The 11,679-nt window shown below is 41.2% G+C and overlaps 1 protein-coding gene across 2 annotated transcripts; it reads right to left on the minus strand.

Annotated features, from left to right (window-relative positions):
* Positions 1-172: 172 nt before the first annotated feature.
* Positions 173-11,400, minus strand: tbc1d23 (TBC1 domain family, member 23). 2 transcript variants are annotated; one of them, XM_035176469.2, is made up of 19 exons: positions 11,312-11,400; positions 10,102-10,213; positions 9,151-9,256; positions 7,932-8,136; positions 7,713-7,836; positions 7,478-7,602; positions 7,339-7,385; positions 7,147-7,250; positions 6,868-6,990; positions 6,641-6,733; positions 6,384-6,554; positions 6,170-6,212; positions 5,954-6,060; positions 5,499-5,641; positions 5,110-5,154; positions 4,315-4,403; positions 4,064-4,199; positions 2,971-3,165; positions 173-2,101 (listed from the first exon to the last, which is right to left on the minus strand). In XM_035176469.2, exons 1-19 carry the CDS (start codon positions 11,347-11,349, stop codon positions 2,017-2,019), a joined length of 2,091 nt encoding a protein of 696 aa, XP_035032360.1. In that variant the 5' UTR covers positions 11,350-11,400; the 3' UTR covers positions 173-2,016. The 2 variants fall into 2 exon arrangements, with proteins under 2 accessions (XP_035032360.1, XP_035032361.1); XM_035176470.2 differs by lacking the exon at positions 5,110-5,154.
* Between the last annotated feature and the right edge of the window lie 279 nt (positions 11,401-11,679).

The following is an 11,679-nucleotide window of genomic DNA, read 5'->3' on the forward strand; positions in this document are numbered from 1 at the left end:
ACTAATTCTGTCACAAACAAGTGAACTAATAGAATGTTCAGACGTTTTAATTTGAAGTGTAAAGACGCAAGAAGGTCAGCAGGGGGTGTGTGTTCTGCTGCCAATCCAGTATCAGCAAATAAAACTAAACATACCAGTAACACAACAACGTATGAATGAGTGGCTCCACTGGTGCAGTCGAATAATCTCCATTTATTAAAAACAGCAACGCTTAGAAAAGGATAGCAGTACAGTAAGGTGCCAGTTACATCTGAGACATGTTGCATTTCAGCTAGTGTTTGACATCCTTTGCCAGTGATGTCAAGAGTGAAGACTCTCTGTGAAGGATGTTCCAGTTAACAGAAAACCGAAAAGTATCACAAAATTACAAAGTACAACACAATGCATGGGTTACACAGGAATGCTCTGAAGGACCGCAGTGAAGAAAGACCAGATTTAGGAGTTTTTAATTCAAGTATTTGCATCTTGTTGCCCATTTTTAGATGTGCCACATGTTTTAGCCCAGGATGATTTCTCCTCTCCTGACTGAAATTTTAACTGGAGCTTGTCAGGAAGGTCCTGCATCACTTTAGAGGCTTTGACACCTGAACCGCAGGATGCCCACACAACTAGACAAATGAACTGGTGAGCAAGAACGAAGCGAGGGAAAGTCTGAGGGGGAGTTTAAGATTAGAGGGGACGCAGCGATAAAACTGATATGCTGCCACTGCTGGTACCAATATCACACATCACAGGCATGAGGCCGAAGGCAACAGTGGCGAGCAAACTGGAGCTGCTGAGTTTCGACTAATACAGCGGACGAGACGGGCTGATCTTAATTAGCGTCAAAGCACAGTCCTTGTTGTAGTGACGTTTTCTCTCTGAACAGGTTGGTGCTGCTTCTGTTACAGTGTCATTATCAAAAAACAATTCCACCTAAGCATATTTAGTGGGAAAATCCTTCAGTCTGAATGGGATGGAAAAATACTGAGGTGCTCGGTCTTTAAAACAATCACAGAACCTCCTGTTGATGCAGTCCAGAGGAATGTGAGCAATACTTTAGGAGAGCTACATCAGACTGCTGTGAGATGAGGTTAATTCATTACTGTGTGTAAAAGCAGAGATTAAATGATCTGCCAGAAACTCAGTGAAAGGCTCACGTGTCACTCTAGAGAGAAGGGGAACTTCAAACTCTGAGCTGGTTTAGAAGTTTCCCTACATATTCTAACTATCAGGAAATGCTTTCAGGGCAACATTGAAAAGGTCTGTGCTGATATAGAGCAGTTTACATAATATATATATATATATATATATACACATCACATTTTCAAACAGCCTCAAATATTATAAATTTAAGGAGCCTGTTGGAAAAGAAAAGTTAACAAAAACAGTTGTTATGGTGAGAAAACCTGACTCATGTGCCTGCAATGCCTTTTTTGGGGGGATGTGGATCTTTAGGTTTGCCGACCCATGCTCACTTCTTGAACACAACCAGGATCCTTAAATCTACTCGACACATCCGAAAAGTTAGTTAAGAGACATGAGTGACCTGCGATACCGTTCACTACAAAAAGAAGGAGTTAGACTTGAGATGCTCAAGTCCAAAGAAAAAGTCAGTCGTGTAAGGATCGATCAGGTTTGCCACCAGTCAGTCGCTCAGTACGCTACGTTAAGGCCAGAGGGAAATTGCCAGGGTGGAATTGCACTGTAATCCCATGTTTTGTCAAGAGTAAAGTAAAACATACACTTGAACCAATAGATTTTTTAAATTAGTGTGAGATAATGGTTTGATGACTGCAGAGCACCTAAGTATTTGCACACACATTCTGTCCCACAGGCCTGCAGTCAGTGGTGAGCTCCCCCGTCCCAAACACAGACACACAGGGCTGTTCAGTCATCACTGCATCTGTCCAGGAGGGAGGACAGCCGAGGGAGAGTGGGACAAGGTTTCACCCTTGGCTGACGGTGACTCTTCTTTACAGTTTGCGTCACGGCTGGCCGTCGAGAACCCCTCCATCGTGACACCATCATCTCTGTTTACGAGCTTTCCAGAGCATCTAGCACTTTCATGATCTGCTGCTTGATGACTTTGGTGGCGTCGCCTGCGTTTGGTATCAAGTATCTAAGAGAAGGACGCGAAAGTTGATCAGTTAAGAGGAAACAACGGTGATAATTACATTAGAGATTCATGCAACAAAAACAATAATAGATAATTATTTATATATATTTATATAAAGAGTTTCATAGAGATCAGATGTCAAATCCTAAGATAATGAATGTAGGTCTAACTCAGCCTGTGGCTCTTTTGATCAGGGCAATCTGCAAATGTTTATAAATGCCTTTAATAAAGTTGTTAATTGAAGAAAATTTTAATTTGTTAACACATTTAGAAAAAAGTGCTCAACCTCCTGTCATGCTGATGTTAGATGAGAGGATTGATAACACTCACTTCTGTACACTTATTAAGACTGGAACGAACCGGTTGCTTAGCTAAGATGTCGCTACAGTAACTAGCTCCCCATTAACCAAACAAGTTGTGATTTTTACACCTGTGTTTACGTACACATGGAAACCTTCAAACGACACAGGCTTGTTGTCTCCTTAGGTTTCCAGTCTTTATGCTAAGCTAAGGTGCTGCGGGCCCCAGGTCCATATTTAGGGCACGGACAAAAAAGTGGTGTCTGTGTTCTTATCAATGTATCAAATGTCTGAATAGGCTCATTTGATTTGACGTCCCCCTCCCACTTATCATGTTGTTGTTATGCGTGTTTTCACAGAAAACAGAACATATCAAGTGTAACTTTTAAATAACATTGAATTATTTGACAGACAAGAGAACTCAGTAAGATTACCAAATAAAATCAGGTGATAAGTGTCCTGTATAAGTAATACAGACTAAGAAGTTCATCACTGCTTTAAAGTCACACCCAATCACACTTGTTTCTCATCAACTGGGCATCAAATGTGAAATCTGCTTCTGTGAACAAGCACCTCTCAACTGCTGATATCTCCACTCCAGCTGAGTTGTTGCTGCCAAACTTGAACGTGATCAGTTCGGGGTGCTTCTTTTTGGATGTGATCTTCACCACAGAGTTCAGTGCTTGTCTGGATTGGATGTAGGAGAAGCCTTTCCTTGAGGCGATCTCCCTCAGGCAGTACATGTGAGTTGCTGTGATCAACAAGTGGCTGGAAACACAAAAGAACAGTGTGAGGGTTAAGATTCATGGATTCCTGAATTATTATGCATCTTGTAAATCTATTTTGAATGAAGTGTGCATGTCATGTTTTAATTTGCTAAGGCTTCTGGACCCATCATCAGTGATGTTCCTGGAAACGTCAGGTGTTTCAGGTGTTTCAGGTCTTTCAGCATCAAACACCCTCCTCCAGGCGACCCAGCTAAACCTGATCAGACCCCAGCTTGTGTCCAGATGGCTAGCTAGCTACCTTGCAACCCATGTTTCTTCTCTTTTGAGCCACAGCCATCTTGAGGCTTTCTCCGGCACTTGTCCAGCGAACTGAAGGCTTTGGACAAGGATCGAGCGGCAAAACCCTGCATGACACTTTTACTGACTGACACCTTGCCCTCCATCCAGTTTGTTGACATCCGCTGACCAGTCCCCCGCTTCCCCTAAAGGCCTCTTCCAAGTGCTCTTCCCAAGGTACTGTTGGATGTAACTATTACAGAAGGATGATGTCTGGTCTCATAGTGGAGGTTACAGTGATGGGGGAACTTCAGTTGCCTCTCAATGTCCACCACTAGCTGCCAATCAGCCAGGATGCCTGCAGATGGTCTTGCAGTGGGTCTTGGCAGCTCCGCTGCTCTGATAAAGGTGATTGCTTGCTTGGTGGGGTGGGATTGTTGAGCCCATTCAAAGCCTGCCCCGACAGCGATGGCCTTCAGGATTTGGTCATGCCTGCATCGGTACTGTCCCTCGCCTAATGCCTTTAAGCAGCTGCTCAGAATGTGCTCCATGTGCTTCTTCATTTGCTTGCTCAATACAAATCCAGCCGTGGAGGATGGGTGTAGGTGTCACAAGAAGAATATTGTATCTCATTCTATCAGTCATTCATACATTCGACTCACCTCGGGAACATGTGGCCAGTTTCTTTCACCTCATTACATGGAATGTGATGCTTTACATCTGGTTTGTTCATCCAGGTCTGAATGTTGACAATCTCCTTCCTGTCATCGTCTGACATGGACGAGCTGTCAATCTCATCTGCACAGACAAAAGACGGAGGTTATTCATTTTTTCAAAAATAAAAACTCCCACATTATTTGAATATTATTAGTCTCGAGGGTTCAGCTCCTTTTAATTTTCATTGAGAGTTTACCTGTGTCATACTCCTCTTCATCACCAATACTGAACACAGGTTTAACACCTCGGTAAGGTTTGCCGACACGGTCGCTGCTGCTCACGTGCCTGGGACATAAAGACACATCAATGCCTGGGATGGAAAGTGACATAAAGTACACATAACAGCAGGGTTGAACACAAATAGCAATGGCATGAAGATCTCCAGGCTGCAGTTAACACTCTTAGCCCTCTACTGCCTTGTGTTATGCTGCTGAAAACAAAGAAAGAGGTTAAGAGATGTTTCTACTGGACACCAGGAGTTAGAGATTAGTTCCTGAATGATATTCAGGGCTATTTAAATCAATAAAACATAGTAATTATTTCTGTGGTGCATTTTAATTTTTCTTTAATAGCCCCGGCTATCATCTAAAAGAACAATGAGATGGAAAGACAGACTGTTAAGTGCATCTCCAAGCAAACAGCAGTGAGGCTGAGGTTCTCCCTAAACACCTCAGTTATTCGCACTAGAAAGAGACAGTGAGTTGTGGGTGTAAAGATGAGTCAATGCATCCTGAAAGGGCACAGCAGCTTCAACAGTGCCACCTTGAGAGCAGTGCTACATGTTAGTGAAAGCATAAGGACAGATCTGTAGAAACATCTTGTGCGCAGCTTGCCCACGCTGTATGGGAATGGGTCATTGGCAGAGATGCTGGTGCTAGGCATGCGTTATTGTGAAACAAGGTAAGTGTCCTACAGCCCCTCGCGGACCGGTGCGGGCCTACAGCTTGTGGGCATGCTGGTGACAAACGACTCAATGTCAGGGAGCTCTTACCGATCTGGAATCACCTTCTCTGGCCAAGGCAGATTGAAAGACATTCTAGCATGGAATAAGGCACAAGGTTTGGTAAACTTAAGTTAAAACAAAACCAAATAGCAAAACTTGATGTGAGTTACAGTCGTAACGATGACCTCATTTAAAGTAGTCTGCCCACTGTCAGTCCAGTGTGCAGATTGTGAAAGGCAGCAATGGTTTGTGAGGAAAAAACATGTGATATTCATCATCTGAATATATTGATTACTAATTTGAAGTCGTTGCTCTTACAAATCTAAATCATGGCAAAGCTCAATGTTAATGCCAAAACTAAACAAGTAGTAAAGGAAATGTCTGTGATGTAGCAGTGGTTTGTGGTATATTACCATGAGGGGGAAGTGGGACCTCACCTGTCTACAGGGGTGGAAGTATTTTCAATGAAGCTGATCATCTTCTCCTTTACGTTTACCGACTTGGACTTGAGAGCAAATGTCATTTTGTTGACCAGGGACTTCACTCCTTTGCCGTCTCCAGGGCTGCTGAGAGACTCTCCCTGTATTCCCAGAAGAAAAAAAGAACACAAATAAAGATATATTTAAAATGTCCATGTTTGCATATCTGTAAGCAACTATAGAAACAAGAGTGGGCAGTCAAATACAACAGAAAAAATATACAACACAATCCTGAGAGAAACTAATTAAGCAAAATGCCCTCTTGCAATTCATCAACATACCTCCACCTTATCCTTACACTTGTGTATTTATAAAAGAATTATACCCACTGTCCTGTTTGGCCTATTATTTTATATGATGCAACTTTTGTTAACTCTGACACCACTGTCGTTTCAACATCTCTGGCCACTTACATCAGCAGAGCTGAGGCTGCTGTGAGATCCTGATGTGCTGACAATCCAGTGGACGTATGAAGAGTCCAGGCCTTCCACATTAATGTCAACCAGATGCTGCTGAAGAGCTGAAATCACACAAATCTCTTTGAGTTTAGAATTCTTACCCATATCCCATATATCTATATCTATATATATAGATATATATATATATATATCTCCCATACATGTCCTTACCCATAAAACCTCCTTTAGTGATGCTGACATATTCTTTGTTTTTCTGCAAGAGGATACAAAGATGTTAGATCATGCAAAAGTATGACATTTAAGGAAATTGGGCAAAGATGTTTGTTTCCACACAGACAGCAAAACAAAGGTCTATGAAGATTTTCATTCTTTTTCTCTTTTCTGTCCAGTTAATCTTCCTTCCCTGCCTTTCAACATCCCTCACCTGCAGGAAATGGGCCAACACCATGTTCATGTACATGTCCTCCTCCTCCCTCCCACTGCCCATGAAGCACAGGTGCTCTCCGCTGGCGATGGAACCAGACTCTAAAGACTGCTTCTGAGCATCCAGCAGGGATTTCACAGAGAGAGCAAACTCAGACGGATTCTGGAGCATCTGTGGGAGGACAGGAACAAATGTATTACTTCACATACATATTTCATATACATTTTCATACAGAATCAATATTGTAAATCTCTCACCAGGTCAGAGTCCAGGTGGAAGGCCGTGGACAGGTGCCCGGCGTTGTACTGCTCCGCAGGCCGACAGTCCACCACAAAGAACCGCACACCATCCTGAAGGTAAAACCCATTAGTATCACATCACACATCATATTCTCTTTCCAGCTTATCACATGGCAGAACTTCAAGTGTTAATAACGTCCTTGTTAGTTTAAAGGAGTGAAAAGTAACCTGGGAGTGTTACTGACCTGCTGAAGCTGGTTGGCCTGCAGGATTTCAGGGACAGACACAGGGAGACACAGGGCCTGACTCAGGTCTGTGTCTTCCTCTTTCAGAGCCACCAGGCTGCTACCAAACAGATTCTGATTCATCTGCCAGGGTACAAACAGAAAAGATAGCAAACAATGAATTCTCTTGTGCAGCCTCAGTCACCTCTTTGTTAACTTTGTCATTACAACCCTGGCTCTTATGAACACTAATCTGTGTGTATCCAAACCAAGATTCTCTATTTGCACATAGCACCTTACCTTTCTGAGCGACAATGGAGTCTTGCTCTGATAATACTGAGCCAGAGCAAACAAATCTTCAACGTCTTCAGATTCCAGGAGCGAAGGAAACGCTTCCAGCATTTCTGTGACAGAAAAGGCCTCATTCATTCTAACTGTTTTAACAAGACACAGAGCAAATCCAGAAATAATAAAACAGGAAGCCAAACTTACTGATGATTTCCTCTTTGCCGTCTCCTTCTTGTGTAAGGATGCTCTCTCTGAAGGTTAATCAAACAAAGACAAATCAAGTATAAATCTTAAGTTCCTCAGTATGATCGTGTTTCTGTAGTTTTTAACAGAAGTTGCCTACTTGGCATTGACGAGCATAACTAGCATGATGAAGAAGATGAGGAAGGGGTCAGCCTGCTGGAGGTAGATGTCCCACAATGCCTGGGTAACATCAGGAAGGCAGTGACTGGAAAATATACTACCCAGCTACAGAGAAAAGACAAACACACACGTTTCAGACATGACTACATTTATATAATCTGTCTTAATCACAGGAAACGCCATGTGACATGAATTGTGAAGAAAAACTCACTAACCCAGTTGATGGCGTAGGAGTCAGGTGTGATCTTTTTGGTGTCCAAGAAAGAGCAGAGCTCAGGCTCGTGGTACTGCAGCAGTAGTCTGAACAGGTGGAAGGGTCGACCGTTTGGCACACAGTCCCTGAAACAAACACGTTTTCCAGATATTAGAGTTAAAGTTTATAGGGCTATGTGAGTGGGACGAAAAGTGGGGACAACAGTGTCCAGATGATTCACCTGGGGATGTATTTGTTCATAACAGCATAGAAGCAGTTGTAGAGGTCACTGCGGGGAAGCATAAGCCCCAGTAGGGGTTTGAGCAGGTGTGGCCAGCTCAGCTCTGGAGTGAAGGTGATGTTGCGGGACTTGCAGTAGAAAGTGATGACTGACTCAACATCAGACACCATGTCACTGCTCTCCTCCTCCGATAATCCCAGCTGATCTACACATGGAGACAGAGGGAGGTATTAGTTTTTTTTTTGTTATTTTATTAACATCTTGTACATATGCATGTGTCACATTGTACAGTGAAAAACCAAAAACAAGATTTTACATTATTATTAAAATACACTTGAAAAGAGTACTTCTTTCTGTAAACCTAGTTTTTTCTGAGACTCTCTCTAATAAGAGGTTTTCTATTTTAAGCTATATTAGATCCTGTTGTCAACTTGTCAAGGGCAGACTAAAAAGAAGTAATTTGATCTTCTTTAGATACCAACAGACTGCATGAATGAGGAAATGTTTGGATCTGTGTCCTATCTAATGACTCGACTTGAGATACATACTTATCAGAAGGAGCTGTAAACTTTATCATGTGGGTGTTTTGTTGTCTAGGTTACATGCAACAATGAAAAGCCTCCTGGAAGAATTATCTTTATTGCTGTAAATAAATATTCCTTTTACAAGTTCTGCTTAGATAGCTGACCAGTTTTAAACGATGAGATCATCATTATTAAGTTACTGTTCACCACCTATCTTGGTTCACTGTATTTTTTTTCAAGCATTTCTATAAGTAAAATACCCATCTACAAACAGACTAATGATGTAGGAGCAGAATATTGTAATTACTGTGCATGTAGATCAGAAACTGCAAAAGCTCTTTTCGCAGTTTTTTTATCTACTCGTCCCTCTCCTACACACAGGTTCCACCAAATAGAGGTGCGAAGCATTCTTTAGTTTCTGTATGTAACATTTAAGGTAAAACCATCATTAAAGCAATACAGACAATACTCATTGTATTATCAATACTATTTTGCACTTTGTCATTGTCAAACCTTATAGTTTTCCTACATGATGACTGATACTTTGTATTTTGAAGGGGATTCACATCCCCATCACGTGCACTAACTACAAACAACTAACTACATTCTGTTCACGTTTGGGCACTGATTAACTACTTTCACTATTGCAGTTGCATCATTGTTTCAAAGAATTAGAGACACATGCATTTACTCACCAATCAGCTGTTGACTTCGATTATGAATGGGTGTCTGTTCTGGTAAATCCAAGACCCCGTCCCAGGGAGACAGACTGTCTCCTTTTCCAGAGACATTGAGAGCGATCTGATCAACACAAAACAAAGAAGTCACAGCTGAACATGCAGACAATGAGTGAGAAAGAGACAACTGATAATTAAATCTTCAAACAGTGTCTCAACTGCTTCTGCACTAATGAAAACCACATCTTCTAAGATGTAACTGTAGAGTTTGATAATAAATGCTGATTAAAATCCAACATCTGCAATCCAAGCAATGAACTAGTTTTTAACCAGATGATCATGATTGTAATCTGCCAAACAATCCAAGAGTTAGTCCGGTGTAATACTTTACATGTTCAAGTAAAATGAAAATGTTAGAGATTCAACAGGTTCACAAAGTTAGAAATGTTTGATGATATTCTTGGCAACTGAGTTTATACTGACTCAACATAAATCAGGATTACTTTTTGTCCACAACAAAATAACTAACAACGTAGAATCTTCTTAAAAAAAAAGCTGCATGGTATTTTAAATTATTGAGAAATATATTAAACACTATATACAACAGATTATTTAATTACATAAAAAGATGGAATAGTGTTAATGAACCGATAAAATTGTCACCAGTTGAAATAAAGCAGTATTATCTGCTCTAAGAACCTTTCAGCATTTGTGCACATGCTTCATTGATAAAATATGTTGTAGGTATGTGGTTTCAGACAGAGCCTGACATGTGGGTGTGTCATCTGAGCAGAAAATGCTGGTCTTTCCAGTCTGTTGACATCTGCCTCACATGAGGTACTGTCACCGTCACAGCATGTAGACTATTAATAGAAGCATGACTGATTCCTAGTCATACAGACAAACATACCATCTCTAGCTTTATAAGTTGTAAACTACAGTAATGGTCACATTGTAAGTGTTCTTCACCTTCCACATCTTGGCTCTGTGTTGGGCTGAATGTTCCTGCACCTGGGTGATGCCTCTCTCCATCTCCATGTCAGAACCACCAGAATCCAGAGCATCGGCTAGATCCTGGTCCCTGAGGCAGCAAAGACAGCAGAGTCACAATATTTAAACCTTTTCCACAAAGTATCCATTTAACAAAGTTGACTTTTACCAGGTAAAAAAATATTAGATTTTCCTTTTCTGGTATCAAGTCATCTCAGAAAATAATGGGTAATGTATAAATGTTTTCTCTCTATTTTAATAACCTAAATAATCAACTCAAAATGAGAAAATAAAAACCTCAGAGTAGACAGTTCTTTTAATGAGGAGGTTTGCTGTTTTTCTCTATCTCGTATTACTGTTAATGAAATATATGGAGTTTTCAGTCACATGGTAGACACAACAAACCATTTGAACCGTGTCAGTGCACTCTTATAACTTCTGATCTGTACTTGGAATTGCAATTACACTTTATGCAAACAAAATGTGATGAATACATAAATAATAGGTTATAGTTATGATAATTCCCCCAAACAGTAATACCTTGGGCCTGTCATTACATTGCACTGTGGAATGTGCAGGACCCTGGACGATTTAACAAGTGGTCTAGTAGAAACATGTTTATTATGATGATACGTCTTATGTCCACACTAATCGCAGACATGTCTTAACAGCTCCTCACATGTTTGACAGGTCTATACCGTAAATTACACTATGTAATATGAAGATATTTGAAAGCGTCGCATGAGTACAGCGCACCGGAGCTAGCTGAGGTGTGGGGCCGTGGTTCGGTTCGTTTAAAGCCGAGCAGAAGTCGACTCACACCGGCTATCAAGCTAGTTAAGGTTAGCTTACAGGTCGACACGCTTCAAATGTGGACTTGTGAAAAGAGAAAGAAGTGATGAAACGATACGTATTTTCACTGATATGTTCCGAAGCTGCTTATTCATCTTTACCCGTCTTAGAGCCTCGGCTGTTTAACACAACCAACTTAGCTAATTATCATTAGCCGGCTAACTGCCGAACAGTAACGGTACCAAAGCGACGAGCATCCATCGTCAGCGGAACAGACTCACAACACACACACACGTTTAGCTGCTCTACGTGATACAAAGTCAGATAAACACAACCCTGGAGTTTGACAATTAAAATAACGTCTCTGTTCACATCAGTCCGATACGAATGGTCTCACCAGCTGCCGTGAAGCGCTTCCTCCGCGGCGTCCGCCATTGTTGTATTGACGGAGACACGTCAAGTGCCGTCAACAGGGCCGGAGTGTCGCAAAGCGCTGTCACTGATGAGGTTTTTTTTCTTCTTCTTCTTCTTCTTCCTCTATAGACCGCTGACAAGAGGGCTTGGGATTTCTCCATTCTATAATAAATACATTTAGACTATGCTAATACAAAGGAATATGGGAGATGTTCAAGTTCAGAATGTTGTTTTCTTACAGTGATAACCAATTTCTAATATCTCAAACGTCTCGTTTAAATTTTTTTTAAAAATTTTGAGTAAACCTTGTGAATTAATTTATATTAATATATATATTAATTTTATTATCCT

Source organism: Hippoglossus stenolepis, chromosome 14, assembly GCF_022539355.2.
Source record: "Hippoglossus stenolepis isolate QCI-W04-F060 chromosome 14, HSTE1.2, whole genome shotgun sequence".
Lineage (NCBI taxonomy): Eukaryota > Metazoa > Chordata > Actinopteri > Pleuronectiformes > Pleuronectidae > Hippoglossus > Hippoglossus stenolepis.